Source organism: Spermophilus citellus (genome assembly GCF_964194105.1).
Source record: "Spermophilus citellus genome assembly, chromosome: 5".
NCBI lineage: Eukaryota > Metazoa > Chordata > Mammalia > Rodentia > Sciuridae > Spermophilus > Spermophilus citellus.
Window position 1 is genome coordinate 168,907,409 of NC_138186.1, and position 21,615 is coordinate 168,929,023.

The 21,615-nt window shown below is 37.8% G+C and overlaps 1 protein-coding gene across 6 annotated transcripts in view; it reads right to left on the bottom strand.

The window, feature by feature from the left end:
- Window positions 1–21,615, bottom strand: part of PRKN (parkin RBR E3 ubiquitin protein ligase) — a 1,414,869-nt gene that overhangs the window by 1,334,668 nt on the left and 58,586 nt on the right. The window contains exon 2 of one of the 6 annotated variants that reach the window (XM_081293731.1): window positions 7,195–7,376. The exons of the other annotated variants lie outside the window; for them this stretch is intronic. Within the exon in view, the coding sequence (XP_081149857.1) occupies window position 7,195 (1 nt within the window). The 5' untranslated portion in view covers window positions 7,196–7,376. The remainder of the gene's footprint in view (window positions 1–7,194; window positions 7,377–21,615) is intronic. 6 annotated transcript variants of the gene reach the window in all.

Genomic DNA, 21,615 nt, shown 5'->3' on the forward strand with positions numbered 1-21,615 from the left:
GATGAGTAAGAATCAGATACCATTAAAAGGGTTTCATTTCAGTTAACAAAGCACTGTCTTCTACACATCAACTTACATATAGCTCAGGGAAAAGGAGAAAGGGCTTCCTAATATAATAATAAAGAAGAGTGCTTTCACATAATAAAACAATATCCAAACAAACAACCACAACTAAATTATTCCCATCAGTTCATTCAGTCTTACCCCCGGATGCTGCCTTCATGAAAGAGTTCCACTGCTGAACTGAATAATAAAAAATCTCTGGAAATACTGACTTAGTCCCTGATATAATCTTCTGAAAGTTGTATAGAAAAGACAGTTAGCTATGGTCCTCTGAACAGGTTCTGAAACTCTCCATTTTGGAGGTACAAATTTTAGCCTGTAGCTTGCAGCAGAACCCTCAGGCAAGTATCAGAGGGAAGAACAGCCCTGTTAGACAATGAGACATGGCTGTGTTTAGGACAGTAACAATATTATCACAAAGGACAAGAGTAAATTTTGGCAGGGGGTGGGGGGATAAACCATGCTGCAGTTTGGATGCAGAATGTTCCCCATGTGTTAATGGTCTAGTCCTCAGCTTGCAGGACTAGATGGTGAAACGCTGAGCAGGTGAGCCTAGTGAAGGAATTTAGGTCACTGGGAATGAGCCCTTCAAGGGTATTCAGGGACCCTGGTCCCTTCCTATTTGCTTCCTAGCTGCCATGAGGGGAATAGGCCTCCTCTACCTGGTGTTCCCACATGATATCAAAACTAACAGAGCCAACAGACCATGGAATGAGACCTCCAGAAACCATGAGTCAGAATAAACTTTTATCCTCTTAAGTTGATTATTTCAGGTTTCGTATCACAGTGACAGAAAGCTGACTAACCCAGAATGTGACAATTTCATAAGGGTAAAAACAATTATGGACCACAATGGTATGGACAACTTCAAGGTCTTCTCAAGATGTGCACAATGTATTAAATATTCATAAAAATAAATAACATTTTACTTACACAAGCTTAACCCAGTGAAGACTGAATATCTTTTCTGATTTGTTAACTGAGTATCTTTTCTGTTTTGATATTTTCCTCTGCAGCTCTCCTCATACTTTGAGCTATTTGAGAAGTACAGAACCCATTAAGCAAACCTAGTTGTTTCCAGAATCCTTCTACCTATAAGTGAAAGAAATAATCTCTGTGATTTTCCAGAGGCTTTCTGGGAAAACAAAGATAGCACTAGATGTAAAAGATATCCTGAAAGTTTTTTTTTCTAAATTTAGGACCACATCTGGGAAAGCCAAAATCAAGATTTGTCAAAGAGTGTATTTTTACTTAAGACAGAATCATGGGAGCATGAGAAACAATACATCCTTACCTTTTTGATTAAAGTGGCAAGCTGATGACAGGTGCTATTTGGAAATAGGGAAACCACTCTTTTCTAGTGAGGCACATTGGGTGTTCTTATTTGTTTGCATTTGTTTATTTTGTTTTGTTTTTATAAACAATCAAGGATATGATAAAATACAAAGCTGAAAAAATTATCCTGTTGAGATACAGAATTCCTACTACTTGAAATTATGCAGATTACTAAGCAGGTGAAGAACCACCTTTTATTCCTCTTTATTCACTCTATAATCTGAGATCAATTTATCAGTTTTAACACAAAGAAGTAATTTTCTAGTTTTGTATTAATAGAATGTTTTACAGTAAAGTTTTCAAGAGCTCCTTTTATTTCCTTAAATCATCCTGTGAATAATCCTATCAACAATGACTGAAGTTTACTAAAAATTCAACACATTACATCATTTCTGTTCGGAAGTAGCTATTATAAAACAAGTAAAAAAAAAAAAGTCACTTCCTGCAAACATTCTACAACTTCTTATCCACACTTGGTCTCTTCAGACATGATTCTCTTCGCTTTGGTTCTTACTTTAAATGAGAACCCAAAATATGGAAATTTTAAACTTTGCTTAATATTGTTTCAAACTCCTATTAAATTTTAAAAGTTAACTATTTTTTTCAGTGCTGGGGATTGAGCCCAGGATCTCACATATGTCAAGCAAACTCTCTACTGCTGAGCTATATTGCCAGTGCCTCATATTCTATCTGACTTTGAAATTATGCATGTATCTAAAATATTGTTTGGCTCAACCCAAAGTTTGAAGTTATGTTAGACCTTAAAATATGTTTAAGATGATATTCCATAAAATATCTCAAATATTATGTGGGAGTAATTTGATTTGACTTGATTACTAAACCAATATAAGCAATTTAGAAAATTAAGTAGCTACTTAACATGAAACCCTAAATCTTATAAAATACATAACTAAATTATTAAATTGAAATTTTGTTGTCCTTTAGAAAACATAAAACACCACAAAAACTCTGGATAAAATGTTTGCTCTTAAATATGCTCAAAAAAATTCACTATATTTGCAGACTAAAGTAAACATGAAATTGATATTATTTTTTATATACTCACACAATGATTAGTTTTGTTCAATCAGAATCTGGAGATAATCTTACTGACACTGAACAGAGACGCCAGAATTTCTCAACCTTTCCACAGGAAAGGCCCACTGATGAGGTGTGAATTATTTTCTTTTGTTCTTCCTTTCTGTTCTAATATGACTACAAGTGGCCTAAATTCTAGACATACTTATAAATAATTTGGGTTTTAGAAAATAAAATAGAGGAAAACATAAAACTTTTTAAACCATATTCTTAAATATTATAATCCACTATGTATTGTGTTCTTCAATCGTCCTATGTCCTGCACACAATAAAAAATACCCAAAGTTAAATTATGCTTCATATTAGAAGTGTAGAGAATGCAGATTAATCTTTACCCCAGTGCTAGACTTGAAATATTCTTCTTATAGAAACTACTTCTTATAGAAACTACTGCAAGTTCATATAACTAAGATGAATCATTGAATATATATTAGGTCTATTTAATAATTCTTTAAGAAAAAAGAGATAAATTTTCTCTGCTTTTCCAAGCATAAGAATATATTTTAAAATTTAGATTTTTCTCATGAAAAGACAAAGTGATACGTTGAAAAGTTTTGCTAATGAATATACTTTGATTTTTTTTTTTTTTTTTGGAGAGAGAGTGAGAGATAGAGATAGAGATAGAGATAGAGATAGAGATAGAGAGAGAGAGAGAGAGAGAGAGAGAGAGAGATTGATTTGAACATTCTGCCCTAGAATGGGACAACAAAATGCACTAGAATAAACAGACTCATACGTGGTTTGGAGTGACTCCAAATCTGCCTTTCATGGTTGTCGATGTTGCTAGAATATTGACGGTGTTTTAGATTCGCCGTGGAAAAGTTCCTCATGCATCAACACCTTCTGGCGTGGTCAGTGTCCCCCAAAGTCCAGCTGGACACCCCACAAAGAAAGGGAAGGACCCTAGCTCCTGCAGACCCACTCTCATGGTGGAGTAGGTCGGCCGCCCCACCAGCTGCCCGCAAGGTGTGCTCAGACCGGAGTGAGGCGCAGGTAGGGAAACCCTCCTTGTCACCAGACACCTTCTGCACTGGCTTATCCCCACCGGAGCCTCTCTCTAACCCTGAGTCCTCCCAGCAAAGGCGCCCAGATGTGCTAACCCCATGGAAGGAAGGAGGAGCTAACTGTCCCCAGGACAGCATGAGCGCAGGCCTTTCTGAAGCCAAGTCCTCAACGTCCTCAGAGGTCCTGCACCGCCCGAGCGCATGGGTGGTGGCGGGTGCTGAGATCCAGGGCAGAGAAGCTGAGCGCGGTGCCTCCCTAGGCAGCCTCGGGTGGCCGAGGGCTAGTGAGGTTGCAGGAGGGACCAGGAAAGCTGGTCTCCCTAGCAGCACGGAGATCAATCACTCCCTAAACCTAGAGCAACAAATACGTTGTCTTCTGTCTTTTTTTTTTTTTTTTTTAATTGGAAAAAGATACACTCTGCCACCAGGAATAATTTATCTTTCAGAAGAGGTCTCTACCCTTGTCTTCGTTTTCTCATATTACCAGCTGCGTCCGCCGTTACCACGTTTTAAGAACGTACAGCTTGAGGAAGATACATTAGCCCAGAAGACCCTCAGTACAGCTTTGGACACTGAAGCCGTGGCCACAGGCACTAACTCCTCCGACAGCTCTGTAAGGGCTGCTTAAACAGCTACGCGGTGTTTACACCCACAAAACCAGGCATAGAAGAGTGGGAAAAGAATCTGTATGATGTAAATGGATTTAAAGCGTTTTCTAACTCAAGCAACTCAACACAGTGTCTATGTTGACATGTGAAAATTCTGAATAAAATCTTTCATAAGGAAATAATAATAAGGAAAAATAATATTTCTAGGATAATCTTATTTTATAATGATTTCCATTAGCTAGTACATTTATTATAGAGAGCTGACCATTTCATCATTATTTCTAAAATTTTGTGTCTACAATATGGGTCACAGCCTTTTTTTATAATATTCAGAGACTTCAGTATTACCCCACAGTGGGACTTCTCTACCTTGGCACTAGTAACATTTTGGTCTGCATACTTCTTTGACATGGCGCTGCTCCATGCTCTGTAGGAAGCTTAGCAGGCTCCCTGACTTCTGCCCACAAGATGCCAACACGCCTTCTTGTTTGATCATTATTTGGGCATGTGTTAGGTATACGTTTTGTTTTTACCAAACTGGGTCCGAAGGACACCACTTGTTTCAACTGGCCCATACATTGTGGACATCTCTCAAGTCAATATGTACACATTCCTAATTGCTGCATGACACTTCATTAATGGGCTGCATTATAAGTGTTCCACTAATGAATGATTGCTTTCAATTTGTCAGTATTATAACCAATGCCTCCAGGAATTGAATGTCTTTAAATTTGTTCAATTAGTTCCTTATATTTCAAGTATAATAGTATCCACAGAATTCATTTTAAATTTTAATAGCTGAAATATAGCTAAATATAGTTAAAGGATAAAAATCAAGAAATAAAACAAAAAAGAAAGTAAATAGTACACATATTTTACATTACTCATAATTTTTGGTTTCTACCCATGCCATATTTCTATTAGAATAACTGAGAAGTAATCTTTTAATAAGAGTCATGAAATTTAATAATTTCTAAATAACTTTAAAAACTTTACTTTTTCATCATTATTCTCAACGTCTTTTTCAAATACAAAAGACAGTAAAACAGACACTTCAGAGACCCGTCATGTATCAGAACTGAATTGCTTCTAGCATCTTTCCCTTCAGTCTGTATGCAGTAATTAAAAACAAAAACAAAGTATTGTCAATCAATGATTCAAAGATATTTTATTACCAGCTATGATAAACCATTTTAAGTTAAGTCTTTGGGATTTTTGCTTTAGAGAATTCCAACTAAGTGTTTTAAAGATTTTAAAAAGCAATTATTGCATTCATATGCAATATATTGGACTAACCCACAAATACTTAAGAATCCCTGGCAATCTTGCTTAATGGTGCATTCCAGCATTTTCAAAAGTGAACAGCAGAGCGTTTTGTCTCCAGAAACTTCTCCTAGCAGCATAGCATAACTGTGAGATCTTACGTAAATAGCCATATCTCCTTGATCTACAAGTTTATAGCAAGAGAGTACATAGAAATTAATACTAATTAGCAAGTAAATAAAAATATTTTTCTTCTTAGCTCTTACAATTGTTCAGATGCAGTTTTCTTCAAAAGAAACTGCAGTGAGTTGCAGCACTGTGAGAATTATTTTAATTTTATGGTTATAATAGAAAAACGAAATTACAAAAAGAGGCCCTTCGGAATTCAATCATAGAAAGGAAATATTCAATTACTTAGAAGTCTTTGGTGCTGTGAGATAGATATGCAGAAAATGCGAGGCAGACTTGGGTCATCATTAACTGTAATCCCATATGGCATTTCCTCCTCCAAGCCTCTGCTACAATCCATTTACACAGAACATGAGCTGCAAACCAATAATTACAAATGCACATACACCCACAAATGAGAGATAACTAAGCTGAGTGAAATGTAAACTGACTTTTAATTATTCATTAATAGTAATTGAGAATATTAGTGGCATGACACAATGTTCTCCTCAGGGTCCTTATGCACCAGAAATTCACCTTATATGTGAAAATCCCTCTATAAAAAAGCCAGTCAGGCCCACACTGTACAAATTCTTCTTGGACAGTATAGGGCCCAATGGCAAGCTATTTTTTCTAAATTCTGAGCTGCACTGCAGGGTTAAATGGCACAGAGTCAATGGTACACAGGAGAGTACCCAGCACATAGATAGTGTTCACTATCAACTGCTATTAAATAAACCATCACTTTGGTGGCAACTTTTCAGCTATGTATGTGTGAGTTTATTTAAGAGCAAAAACTAATTCAATAAATAAAGAAACACAAAAGCACTCAATACTTTTAAATTAAATAGCTGATCATGAAATATTTCATTGTGAATTTCAAACTCCTTCTCAATCTGCAGCCCTTGGCAGGCAAGATGGAAGTTACCTGCCATTTTATGACCTGGAACCAGGTCTTCCCCCCAAAATCCTGATTTCAGTAAATGGCCTCATCACACATGCAATTACTTAAGCTAAAATATGGGTGTTGCTAGGCGTGGTGGTGCACACCTATGATCCCAGCTACTCTAGAGGCTGAGGCGAGAGGATCAAAAGTTTAAGACCAGTGTGGGCAACTTTGCAAGAACCTGTATCAAAATAAAATTGAAAAAGGGCTGAGGATGAAGCTCACTCGTAGAGTGCTTAGCTTGCAGGAGACCTGGGTTGAATCTGAATCTTTATACCATTAAAAAACAAAGAAAAGTGTTATCCTTGGACCTCTCTGTCACATGATTGATGGAAGTGCCCTGCCAGATGACTGAATTGCCCTTCTAAACATCAAAACTATCCATTAGCTCTATCTTTACCACCAGAACATGAATTCAAATCTGCAAGAGCCTTCTATCATTCTTTCCTGTCCCCTCTAACCCCCTTGCTTCTCACTGCATCCAGAGTATTGGTTTTGAAGAACACATCTGACTAAAGGCTACCACCATCCCGACCCACCCCTGTAACAACCTGCAGTCCTCATCTCTAACACGGGACCTCACCGATACCTCAGGTGTACTCTCTCCTCCTGCTTGGCTCTCCAGTCCCAGCACTCATCCTCCAGTATCCTCCTAGCACACAGCCTCAGCAAGCTGTTCCCTCGTCTCTCTGCTTTGCAAATCACCTACTTTCTGAGCCCAGTTATAGGCTCCTCCAGGGGGACTCCTTCCCGCCACACCCTTCTTTACAGATCCTTGTGGCATCATGGGTTCAGTGTTACTGCTGCTGGAGGACAGGGGCTGCCTGGGACGTGCTTGTTCACATCATATCCACAGTACACAGAGCAGTGCCTACCAAGGGCAGATGATAACTAGGATGAAAAACAAATGAAGAAATGAACAACTCTATGCAACGGTGCGTAGTAGGTTGTCACATCCTTTGCAGAACAATGATTAGGAATATTTAGTTCCTAATTTAAGAGATGTTTGGGATACATGGTATTCTGATCATTTAACACTATAAATCTGCAAACAAATTTAGCTTCAGTAATAATGTGTATGATCAAAATCCCTAAATCTATATTAACAAAGTTCCTTAGAGTTATGTGAATTATACCAACTTCTAATCAATAAATGTTTCATTATATTCACTTAATAATTCCAATAATTATTAAATTTTGTAAAATACTGGAAGTTAACCAACATAAAATTCTCTTAGAAGTTTTCAAGGCAATGTGTATATAATGTTTCATCCAGTGAAACAGTACCATGTCATCCAAGAGTTTTGGAATTGTCTATATCAAAATTCTATATAACACAAGTTTCTTTTGCAAGGATAATTTAGTCTTCTCCTTTAGGATAATTGAGCACTTGAATCCACAACTGCATGCAATATTTGCATAAATAACTATTGCTATGTAAGTAAGGGTATGGATAAGTTTTTATATAGTTATAAAAATGACAATGAAAGAACCCAATTCCTTAAAATGCATCTAATGTTCAGCTGCTATCAATTGCTACTTCATTAGTACTAATTCTGAAAGCTTTCACTGATTCACAACTGTCTTTCTGAATGACATTATATTTAAATTCTGGAACTTTTTGGAATTTCACACCTATTTTTCCATCTGAGATGTCTGATCCATGACCATTTTGCATATGTTCACCCTCATCAATAAGGCATAGGGTCTTCTGCAAATCAGAAAACATATATTGCAAAGGGCACTCTGATTAATAAATTTGGAAAGTGTTTCCTTTGTATCCCATTCAAGTGCCTACTCCTTGTACAGATCACACATAAGATCACTGTATGCTGAAAACATTCTGAGACTATCAAGTTCAAAACCACTAATTTACAAGTCAAGTGAAGTACAATCATTATTAGTAACTTTGTTGACAGACTTGAACTAGGAAAATACAAGACTTTGAAATGATCTTACACCTCTAAACACAAGGTGTCCATTCTAAAACTGATACAAGTACTATAAGTCTCTTGTTATAAAAGAAAATAGAGGCCTGAGATGTCAGGTAGTGGCAGCTACTCAACATTCTGCTGTGTATCCTTCAGAGGCTTTTCTGAACAAACATATTTCTTATAAAGTTAATAACACACATACTATTTTTACCCTGGTATTTTAATTTGGCAGTATAGTCAATGCCAGTCTAGGTCAAAAGTTTGGATCAGCACCTACATCTGTAAGGTTGCACTGAACTAGAACCCCCAGCCCCATTGGGGTCCTCACCCCTGGGGTGCCTCTGGTGGCCCTGGGGACACAGTGTGGAACATGCAGCAATCCTGTTGTGTTCTTGGTGGTGTCTTCCTGGACTAAGGAAGAAACTCTCTTGGCCAGAGTGCAAGGAGTACAAAGAACATTGTTTCATTGCTACTTCCATCCAATACATTATTCAGCTTACACAGTTAACCCCTGTCTGGACTACAGTGCACACTTTCAGCCTGTGAGGCAGGAAAAGTTTCCGGCAATGCCAGCATTTGCCATCAACAACTCCTTGTTTACATGCTTAATTAACAATTAATGTGTTTTATACAAAATAACTGATTTGATCATTTGACATTTTATTACACCACTGCTTTCTTCCTATTAAAAAAGGAATTTGCAAACTGAAAAGGATTCAAAAACCCTTGAACACATTTATGCTCTTTCTGATTCTGACATGACAGTTTTCTAGAGGAATCGGGGAGGGTAGCAGGGGAGAGCCACCCAAGATGCCAGTCTCCTGGAAAAGACTTCTGTATGGGTGTGGAGGCTACTGGACCAGGAACTAAGGAGACCAAACACATGGCCAGGGAGGAATGACCACGTCCAAACTCTGGGTCTGGAATATTTCCTCTTCTCTCTCACTTTAAATGGCAGCCCACTTTCTGTTCTATTGTTTGCATTTAAGTTGACAGAGTAAAAATCAAACTTTTATAGGCTGCTTCTATATCACAAAAACTAAATGTTGAAGCCACCAATGGTATCTAAGGATTTGACAATACTGTTTTCTCTTAATATACTGTTTTCTAGATTTGTGCACAACAAAAACTAATGCATTAAAGGATATTTCTATACACTCCACAACATTAGAAAATATAAAGCTTTTATTTTTTCCCATCAGTATTTACAATTGAGTGCAATGGGGAATTTAAATATCCTTATATAAATATGCTAGGAGTTCTTAACTATTTTAATACTATATATATATATATATATATATATATATATATATATATATATATATATACATATATATATATATATATATTTGTGGCACATTCATTCACTTAATTTTTTTACTTGAACTGATCACTGTTAAAAATATAGAGTTATTTTGTGGAGCCACTATCATCAATACAGCAGAGGGATCAGCCATTGGTGAAGTCAGGGCTGAGCAGGCAAGGAAAGCACCGAATAGAACGCTAGAGTCGAGGTGAAGAGTTCCGTCCAAACAGCAGTAAGCAGCAGAATTGGACTTGTGTCTAGATGTGGTGTGAGGGGTCTGGACCACATGATGATGGAGACTCGGGGTGATGTTCCTGGTTCTGAAGATGTTCCCACAAGTGTCCCCAGGCCACCTGGTAAGACCTGGGAGGGATCAGGAAGGAGGTGCAGAGAGCTCTATGAAGGCTTCCCTGGGCAGACCTGCATTAAGATGTCTACTCACTCACCCTCTTCTAGTGTGGCTATTCCAAGGAAATTTTATTTTTATCTATTTTTCTTTAAAAGTTGTTGTAGTTATCTATTGAACTATTAGGATCAAATAATAAATCCAATGACAATATTACTACAATGTTTGGATTGAGAATTTACAATACTGATGGAGAAGGTCAAAGTCATGATTCTCACAGCAAGTCTAACTCAGGCTGCTTGAGGCACATGTGGTACTTACAGTGGAAGTATAATGAGAAGCACGTGGGGACATACAGTGTGTGCACTCAGCATGGATTATGCTTGTTATGGGATCATGAACTTTGAATTGCTTTTCCAAAAATTCAACTCTTGAAATGATTTCATATTAACATAAGACTGTAGTAACATTTTTGTCAGAGTTGTTCACATCTCAAATTTCTCTGGAGCAGACAACAATAACAATAAGGAGCATAACAACAGGAAACCAAATATATTTATGCCAATGTATACTGAAACATATGCATATGATTTTGCTTGAATTTTTTTCCTTCAGTACCCAAAATCATGTATTTTGCCAGGACAGGGAGATAAACATGGTAATTTTGCTTAATATCAATACTAAGCAATAACCACAGCATGAAGGTAAAACTTAAAAATGTGATTTTTTTCACTAAAATCCCAAAGCCTAATAGTTTTCTTTCATATATTAAACATAAAGACTATTCCAGTCAGATAACAGAGTTCAGTCCTTGATATATATATATCAGACAGCCCTTACTCCAAACAGGACTAGTCATATTTATGATTACCTCATTTCCCAACACTGGGCCTGAAATCAGAAGTGCCGTATGAACAGGGACTGTTTTACTTCTTTTTAAGGTGCTGGGATTAAAACCCAGGCCTTTGCATGTGCTATGCTCCCAGCCCAGGAAAGAAAAATTTAAGGGAAAAATTTTCAATAAGGATTTGGAAAAATTTGCTAAAGTCAGGTCCAATAAATGACAAGTTAGTCATCAGAGGACTCTGCCTCAGTCACCCAAATATAGAGCAAAACAGCAGAGCCATTGGAAATTGGAAATGCTATGTGTGCACATTGGTTGGGAGGAGGGGATATGGAGGTCCTCTGGCTCAGTAAATGTGCCCAACATTAACTTACAATAAGTAACATCATCCTTCTTATTGAACACCATGGTGGTGACAGTATAACTGTGTCCAAGAGCTCTTTGTGAGTTAGTTTAGACAAGTAAGATGGAAAAAGTACTCAGGCTATTTGGGTTCATTTTTTAAGCCCTGTTTATGCCACATTCTCCAAGATAGTTAAACGAATTATACTCAGTAAAAATGGCTGAAAGAAAACACCTGTAATAAATCCATCTCAAAGAAACCTATACCAAAAACAAGTGGGAGACCCTTCAGAGGCCAGGCAGATGGGGCCACTTGTCAAGCTGCTTTACTACTACCATTCAGTACAATCTGGTGTTGGAATGTAGTAATGGGTTCTGGGCCCAAACCAAACACCAAATTATTGGGGAACATTATCATACGGAGGCTTTGTTTCTGCAATTCAAAACTTAAAATATTTGTGTTTTATACCTCTCTGGATCATAGGAAAAAGAGGGTGCAGGCATTTTGGAATTCATAAAAATATAATACTATAACAGATGATAGGAACAATTCAGAGATTTTGAGGACATTACAACAAGGGGTGCAGCATATTGCTATTCATGACAAAATCAAACCCTGTAATTGTAATCTGATGATCATGATGCTAATTTAACCACATGCACTTAAAATCACTCTGTGTTGCTTTGGTTCCCTGGTTATTTATTTACAAACATTTTTTTATAATGTATCCCATTCTTGTTTCATGATCTGAAATTAGTTTTTGGTGGGCAATTCTATCAGTTTAACTTCTCTCCGGCTTTTTGTACAAAGACATACTTAACAAAATGCTTATGAAAAACCAGATGACAGGGAGATACTATTTACTCAAAAGAAAGCAAAATGAACATCCTAGGTGGTGCTCATAGCAAGACAATCTATGGCAAGATCAATGACCTGAGTATGAATGGAAACCTTATAATCTGAACATCAACCGTCTATACATCCCATTCTCTTACAACAACAGTACCACAGAAGCCACTTGTTACAAGTATGACTCACGACAAGCTGTACTGAAAGGATCTTTAGGAAGGACTTTTAAAATAGGAAATAGTATATTCTATGAACATACACACAGAGGTTGGAAAGAATCAAGCTATGTATGCAATTTTGAAAACTCTTTAAGTTTCATGGGTGATAGTTGCTTGAGGGCTTTAAAAGTAGAACTTTTTGTGAATTAAACATTACAGTCTTTCTCACCTTGATAACATGGTGGGAAGGTTAAATATCATAATACTTTCCTTAGTTTTGTGAGTTCAAGGGGTGGCTTTTCTATGATTGTACATAGAATTCCTTTGTGGTCATACTTAATAATTATGCAATTTGTCTTTCTTCCTTTAACTCAAATGCATCATTCAGTCAAGTTACAGCTTCACATTTTTAAGTTTCTCTTAGAACAAGTTTCATTCCAGCTAGATTTGTGGCATACATAATAGTGTGAGCTACTTTTCTCCATTGCTTCTTAAAAGCCATTTCCATTCCTACACAGTATACAGATTAAGAAAGTTACACATAATAAGTAATGTGCCAGTATAATTTGAAAATGTTCATCTTGTTCACGTTCTCCAGCTCCCACTAAAAGATTTATAACACCCCTGAACAGAAATTGATGAATTCATCACTGTCTTGGGCATTTTGATCATAATCAATAACAATTTTACCATTAAATAGGGTTTCAATTAAGGCATATTTTTCAAAGTAATTTTACTTTAACATAAAAATGGGCTTCTGTGCCATGAATCATTAACCCATTAGGTGCCAAAAAGAAATTATTCTATTTCTGAAGTTCTACATCAGAAAAATATAAAACCAAACTCCCTCTGCTGTATTACATACTTCCCAGAAGTACATTTCATAAAACATTACATTATTATATTCTCATCATGGAAAATGAAAAGTAATATGCTTTCACAAAATAGCAAAACCATAAAAAGTTTACCAGATAAAACGAAAATACCAAAATACATTACATCTGCTTGGATTGTGTGACTTTTATCTGCAAAGAAAAATAAGGTGTCTATATAAAATTAATTTATCATTATGAAACATCAAACATGGTATTAAAAATCCTGTGAAATTTATTCATGGTGCACAAAATGCAATATACTTTATGGTAATCCTTCTATTTTAACCATCTCATACATTTTTCCTGTTCACACCATTAGGATGTTCAAAGAACACAAATTTCTCCCACAACACAGTACAAAATTGTTTCCCTCCAAAATAAAGTCAAAAATTTTTTAAAATTTACAGTATAATTATTTTATTATAAAGAAATCACCTTCATGTTTTTAAGCTTAAGAACATATGTTCCCTCCTCTGCTCTGCCAGTGCTTAGAAATAAAACTAAGCATCATACCTCTCACTTAAATCAGTCAGCTGGCTTTGTCCCATGACTGCATCAGCCCTTCTGAGGCATGAGGCATGCAGGAGGCCACAGCTCTTCTCTCCTCCATGCTGTTCTATACTTCTGAATTCTATCAGTACCGTGCAGGCAATTTCCTCTATGTGTTCTCCGTTTCCATCTTGGAAAGAGGAACCAGTCCTTAATTGTTTACTTCTCTATGACTCCATAGCTTCTGAGACTGCTCATTTTGCACTTCATTCTGCTTGAGTGGGAGGATTCTGATGGAAAAGTTCTCTCTTTCATCCTTGAACCACTATTACCTCTCCAGATTCAGTGCCTCGTAAACACTCAGAAAAGTTTGTCAAGTAGATGGATGGGATGAATGATGGTAATCACCATGCTCTGCTCACTGGTTTTCAAAATGGTCAAGCCAATCTATGGGCTTGCCAATTTAATCCATTTAATCCATTCCTTTATTCAGTTTGTATATGAGGGTTCCTGGATTGAGTTCTGAAGGTTTTTGACTTCCAAAATTGAAGAGATGATATTTATGACTCTAAGAATTCTGGGTGCTTTGACAGAACATTCAACCGAGAAATACCAGGGGTCAGAGAGCAATGGCCCCCACCCCATTTCAGTTTCTCAACTTGAGTCAGGAGCCCAAAGAACAAGTTTCTAACATCATTTCTATAAAAGTTCCAATAAGTAAACAGAGCTAGAAGCTGAAGAGAATAAAATCAGCTTGAAGCAGAATGATAAAGTAATAACTAGAAATTAAACAGGTGCCAGAACTAACTTTAACAGGTGTTAAAGTTAGTGTGGATTGGTTTGGGAGATCCAGCAGGGGTGTGATCTAGGCAGGATAGAGAACCCTGAACACAGTAGTTTCTTCCCTAGCAATAATAAACATGATTCTGGGCTCTTCTCTCTGACACATGAAGTGTCCTATATCCTGGAAATTTATATTCAGCAGACATAGTATGTTAGTAAATAGGAAGAACTCTGACTCAGGTAATAATCTATGCCTTTCAACATATTTGATATATTTTCTAGTCCCTCATACATTTTTTAAAAAAGCAGAAACAAGGACACAGAGAACAATTAGTTGAATGTGAGGCAGGAAAGATTTCAATGCACAGTTACAGAGATTTTCTGTTCCAAAGGCTGGTGTTGAGGAAGAGAGGGGCAGACAGATGAACAGGCTGACAGGGAAGGACTGAGGGTACCAGGGCCCTTGGGATAAAAGAGGGGAGAAGCATTTTGAACTAGGAGGAGCAGGAAGCAGAGTGGAAGCCAGCACCCAGCCGTTTCCAAGAGTGCCTCCATCCTACAGTACAGCTGTACAACTGGCAGCCGGTGGTCCTATGTTCCTGTTGACTAATTTTTAGTAAAAAGTTTTTCATCCAGAATTGCTCAAAATGTTGCACATACTGGTTCTTCCAGTCCTCATGATATCCTGTGAGGTGGCACTGTTACTGTCCCCTTTCACAAGAGAGACTCAGTGTGTCAGAAAAAGGCTACTGCCAATGTCATAGGGACCTTTGTACTTATCTAAGTGAGAAGGTGGGAGCCTGACCACCTCGTGTGAGGATGAGCATGGACAGGAGAGGCTTCACTCAACCAGCAAGGACCCAGGCAGAGATCACTGGAAATCCCCCCAATGGCAGGCACACCACCACCGTTTCTCTGTTCAGCCAGTGCCAGCTTGCACCATCGTCCCCAGGAAATGGCCGCAAGAATAAGAACACCTTTAACTGTTAAAATGCTCTTTCACAGAGTTTTTAAAAGTACTATGACTGGTTTGGAGCTTCCTGGTAGACAGAATCGTGCACATCCAGGAAAAAGAGAACACGAGGGCAGTAAAGAGGCACGTAGGAATGGCGAAGGCTTCCGTCTCCCCACATAAAAAGAAAGGATGAAAGCCTAAAGTCTGCACTAGCTCCAGACTGAAGGGAAGGGTGGGAGGATGAGGCCGAGCTCAGCCGCTCGCCATGACGGCCAGCACCCGCAGGACAGTCCTCTCCAGGCCACTCCAGGTCAGCCCTGAGACTTGGCTGTGGAAAGGGGTAGCTTTGCTTCTGTCAAGGGGTTTTTCTTACTGTGATTAGAATGAGGGAAGTTTTGAAAGTCGAAGAATCATTATGATAGCACATAAAGAGTGACACGATGAATAAATAACCTCAATTTTCCCACTGACATGGGGAAAATAATTAAATCTGCAAAGGAGCTGTAACAGATGTGAAGTATGACATCGTTTTTAAAAAATGACATTGGTGCATACACAAATGCTCTTGCCATTACTTCTAAGACACAAGTCACAGCACACAAATTTCTCATTTCCACATAGCACTTAAGAGTGAAATGTTCCGGAAGCTGAGAAAAGCACAGGAAATAAGAACATAAATTCAGTAGGTGAACTGTGTTGTTCACATGGAGCAGCAACGTTCTATAATGTCTTTATGTCAAAAAGAAATTTGGGTTTAATTATTTTCCCATAAATACCTTGTACACACTCCAATTTAAAAATCAGGTCAGGGTTTAAAAATAGAAAAGTCATTTTTAGGCTAAGTTGGTAATTATGTTAGAGCACCATAGTACATCAGTAAAATAATATAACGAGGTTTCCTGGTGCCATGAGCTACCTGGTATCTATAACCTGCACATTTAAACTTAACAATAATCACCCGTGTAACAGGACAGAGTTTCAGGACAACCAAATTCACTAATCCTATTTTCCCTATAAACAAACATTGATTTAAAAGTTGAAATGGAGATGGCCTTTTAAAATGAGCTCACAAACTACTTAGGATCATGATTCAACCCTATATTAATAAGAGTGAACATACCAGGTTACTGCTAAACTCCATCCAATTACTTACAAATTAATCAAAGACAATAAAGGAAATTATCTTCTGAAAGACACTCCTGGTAATATTACTAAGAACTGTCAAGCCTCAATTATCCACAGCAATTCAGAGAGCTGGCTAAGCCTCAACAGTGATAATTTAACAATTCTTTTTATTGGCACAAATTATTTCTGTATGTGAAAGATTTACCTTAGCATTTTGTTTTTCTCAGTTCAGCATTAAAAATAAGATTCCTTTTTGTGCTATATCATCAGAATGCAGAGCTAGCAGGATTTTTTTAGTTTGAAATGGGCAAATCACAGAGAATATAATTCACATGTAGTGTGTGTAAGATCTGAATGATGTTTAAAATCTTTTAGTTAAGCTTTCAAAATGCATTTAACACCAGTAAGTATGTGCTAAGGTAAGAGAGATATGATAAGAACGGTAAAATGATAGCTAAAAAGATCACTGAAAGTGGTCCAAATTTAAGTTACACAGTGTCTTGTTATTACTATTTCATTTCACAGATAAAAAGGAGGCAAATTCTTCCATTCCTTTGCCTCCATTTCTTCATCTCTGTGATGTGGATGATATCAGCCCCTGCCTCTGTGGGGTTGGTATACACATGAAGTATTTGGGACAGACTCTGGCACATGATAAATACTCAATAAATGTTAGTATTTATTACTGCAAAAATACTTATTTTTCAAATGGGTAATCTTAGGCTAATTGATGGGGAAAAGTACCTTCACCTGCAATTACAGCTTCATTTTCATTTTAGGACAGATGTAGTTTCCTGCTTCCCAGAACCTGATATCCCAAGGCCTACCAAGGTTAAACATTTGCTTAAATGCTCAGTGAGGAACTGGGAGAACTGGGTTTTGAAACCCAGGCCCTGAACGCTTAAATCTATGCTTTTCCCTACTAGAACACCCTTGCCACAGAGAAAGGTGACAATGCCAGTCCTGTCCTTAACTTAGAAGCTTGAGATTTCTACTTGTGAAACCAAAAATGTATAGGTATCTGCCCACTTCTAATAAACATATTTTAAGTGTGTACATATCTGACTAGATGACTGGTAATCCACTGAAATATAAAATTATTGTATAGACACAGCATAGTCAAAAACATTTAAAGTTGTGTCTTCTTGGGTCCAAAATGCCCCTACTTTAAAGTATAAGGTTTTTATGGAGACTATGCATTTGGAATTCTGACTGATAATCTAAACTTTAAGAAATTCAGATTTAGAGGCTGGGGTAGCTCAGTGGTAGAGCACTTGCCTAGCATGTGTGAGGCACTAAGTTAACTGATGGTTAGTAGGCGAACTCTGTTGTTCATGGAGCAACATTACACGGGTGATTATTGTTAAATGTGCAGGTTATAGATACCAGGTAGCTCATAGCACCAGGAAATCTCGTTATATTATTTTACTGATGTACTATGGTGCTCTAACATAATTACCAACTTAGCCTAAAAATGACTTTTCTATTTTTAAACCCTGACCTGATTTTTAAATTGTAATGTGTATAAGGTATTTATGGGAAAATATTTAAACCCAAATTTGTTTTTGGCATAAAGACATTATAAAATGTTGCTCTCAGCACCACATATAAATAGATAAATAAATAGAATTCCATCGACAAGGGGAAAAAAAAGAAATTCAGATTTAACTCTTTATCATTGCCTAAGTTTCTATGTTCTTTTAAGTAGTACTTCCTAATTCAGGGCCATCACCTCATTCTCATCCTTTTTCCCATTCTATGCCAGAACAAGCCTTCCACTGAGTTGGTACTTTTATGCATAACAGTGAATTTCTGGATCACAACAATTTTCATTTGCCAAAACAAATGTTTGAAACTATGAGTCATCCTAGACTATTAAATTAGAAGTGCATTATTGATTTAAGAAAAATGACTGATGCGTAATGCATGAGCCAATCTTCAGTCATTCCTTTGGTATGGCCCCTCGGGTGGCACACAAAGTAGGATCCTCAATATTACAGGAAGCAATAATCTGGCTGGGGGCTATGGGGGTGGGGAGGAGTGCAAATTAAGAAATCATCAAGGAAAGCAAATACATCATTTTAAAACACACTCTCAAGTTAAAACAAAATAAGCAAAATTCAAACTCCCTTCCTTCATGAGGCCAAACATTTGAAAAACCTAGAAGTGTCCTGGGAGAGCACATAATATACTAACAGAATTAAACATCACTTTTAAGTCCAGGTGATTACATGTATGCAAGTACACCCACAACTCTATTTGTCAATTTCAAAACGCTGTGAAAGGTGCTGAATTCCACTCTCTCAGGGGACAGAAAACATTCATAATAGCAACACTCCCCCACAGCCACATCTTCTTGTAACTGGCTCTAAGAATGAAAAAAATCTTTATGACAATAACAAGAAAATGAATTTTCATTTTAACAGGCAGTCTCCGAGCCAGCACTGGCTGTCCTGCCACCCAGCTCTTCTGAAGGCATTCAGACCCTTCACTGGAATGTCTCAAAAATCAATAGCAATTTATTCTCCCTTTGGACCCCGAGCAACAAAAGTAAATAATACTGTCACCTCCAGTCTGCCTGCAGAACATGACCACAAAACAGCCTTGCCACTAAAATACAACCTTACGCAGCTCTTTATCTATGCTGGTGCTGCTGACCGTATTGGCTTTCACAGGGGACAAATACTTCAGCAAAGCCACACAGAGGGGTCAAGCTCCTGTACCTCAGCCAGACAGAATGCTGGGCCCTGAATTAGAACCAAGTCCTGACCTCCACCACAGCTTTCAGCTTCAACAATGTGGGTGTTAGGGGGGAAACGAGAAGAGTTATTTTTCAAGATTATGAAAGCTAAGGGGGAAAATATGAGATCGTACCATAGTTAACATTTTTTCCTACAGAACTTCAGAAAATTGCCAGATCTCTGAAGCAGCTAGCTGGATCATAATATTTTGCAGCTACAATCTATATGTATACAGTTTTTACACTATTTGACTCATAAGAATATTAATCTATAAACCAAATAAGACTTAAAGTTCTATTTTAATTATGCCCAAATAGTAGATGGTGTCAACATTGCCTGATACAAGATGCTAGACATACTCTGGAATTCCTCTGTAAGGGCCTTTTGGAGCAAGAGAATCTTAGGAATACTCTAGTATAATCCTATCTGTTTATACCTGAAGGAGATAAGCCATATAGCTAACACCAGAAAACAAGTTAATGGGATTAACAGCACAAAAATCCACTTCTGACATTCTTTCTACTCTACTGCTTGTTGAAGAAAAAATACTTATAGACATACTAAAGAAGAGTTGAAGTCATTGTACTGAGAATATACAGAACACTAAAATCCCTCAGGGTCATACATTATTCCTTAAACAGAAAAATAAAATACTTTTGAAACCTTTGTGCAGTAATTAAAATGTTCAAATCACAAAATTTATCAGTCATACTAGGATATTTACTATCTGTTGTATACTTATCCCTGGTGGAAAATAATACATATTTTATCTATCTCCATAAATAGATAAATATAGAAACATAGGTATATATTATTTATACATACTGCTTATGGAATTTTGAAAACAAGCCAATGTTAACCTGTATGGTTGAAGAATTGTGTAAATCAGTCAGAAAATCATGGGGGCACTGTCCATAAGACAGGCAAGTTTGGTGATGGAGAGAGGAAGCCAGCCATCAGAGCAGACACAGGAGACAGGAGAGCAACACTGTGAGGCTCAGGAGGGGCCTGGTGGGCTTCAGGCCTAGTGGGAGGGGCACTGGTATCTGTAAGTCAAGTACAGAAGTAGAGTGGGCCCAGGTGTTGGAAGCCCCAGAAAGTCAGGCGGAAAGATTGGGACCTGATGTAATAGATTGCAGATAGTGTGAAATTCAGCATTTCATCTTGGGAACATCACTAGCAATACTGGCTCACTCCTCACTCTTTCTTTAAAAAATTCAGAAAAGAATAAATAGACATCCAAACTTTACAGAGAAAGCTTAAGACAACAGAATCAGGAACCTACGCTTATATCAAGTTTCAATCATGCGTTTGAGCTTCTGGTCAGCAAGGTTATGGCGCAACTGCAGAACTGCCAGGAAGTCAGACAGTGGTTGAAGCTGACACTCCTACCCAGCCAGCAGGGTTCGAACTTGACTTCTGTTGTTAGCACTGGGGACTCTGGAGAAATCAGTGGCATTCTGGGTCTCGTTTTCCTTACCCAAAGAACAGAATTCTCATGGCAGCATTCCTCTCAGGGCTTGGAGACTGGCACAAATCCACACAGTGCTAATCACATGGTGTCAGGACACATTAGAGCTCAATGTAGGAAATACTATTGTTATATTTATCTTTATAGTTTTAACTGTCTGCAAAGATACTGCTCAATTCTTCCAGGCTATATTTATTTCATAGGTTCAAACTCAGTTAACTGAAGCCTCACATGAAAATGAAAGACACTCAAGTTCCAACGTAAAACAGTGACTCGAGTGACACATCCCATACGAGAGGTGTACAGTGTTCCTTGAAGAGGAGGAAATGGTGAATTGTTGAGGGGCAGAGATGCAGGACAAAAAGGAATCACAATACAAGTGACACGGGAACAGGGATATGAAAGAGCAGAGTGCATCCAACTAGGGACATGGTATTGGAGAGTGACCCTCAGGCTGGAGCTCGAGGAAGCTGAGGTGTGGGAGCACACAAGAACATAACATTCTGTTGGGGCCAAAACAGGAGCAATTGATGCTTCTGGACCTTATCAGGTGAGCAAAGGAGAGGCAGGCTGAAGTGACAATGCCATCAATATTTTAGGCACTAGAATTATCATCACAGACAGACGGGGTTCAGAGAGTAGCAAGAGACTAGAGGCTGAAATGCTAGTAATCCAGGTAATAGATAATACTGACAGTGAGGCTGGGAAGAAGGAAAGACATACAACAAATATTGTGTAAGGAGCAGACCAGTCTGCCCAAGATGATGTCCCGGGTTTTGGCCTCATAGCTAGGACAGTGAAAAAATTAAGAAGGGGGGGGGGGGGTTGGAGTGGTAGAGAAAGATGGTTCACCTGTAGGTACAATGAATTTGGGGCAGCTCTGGCAAACAAGGGGTGATGGTGTTCAACAA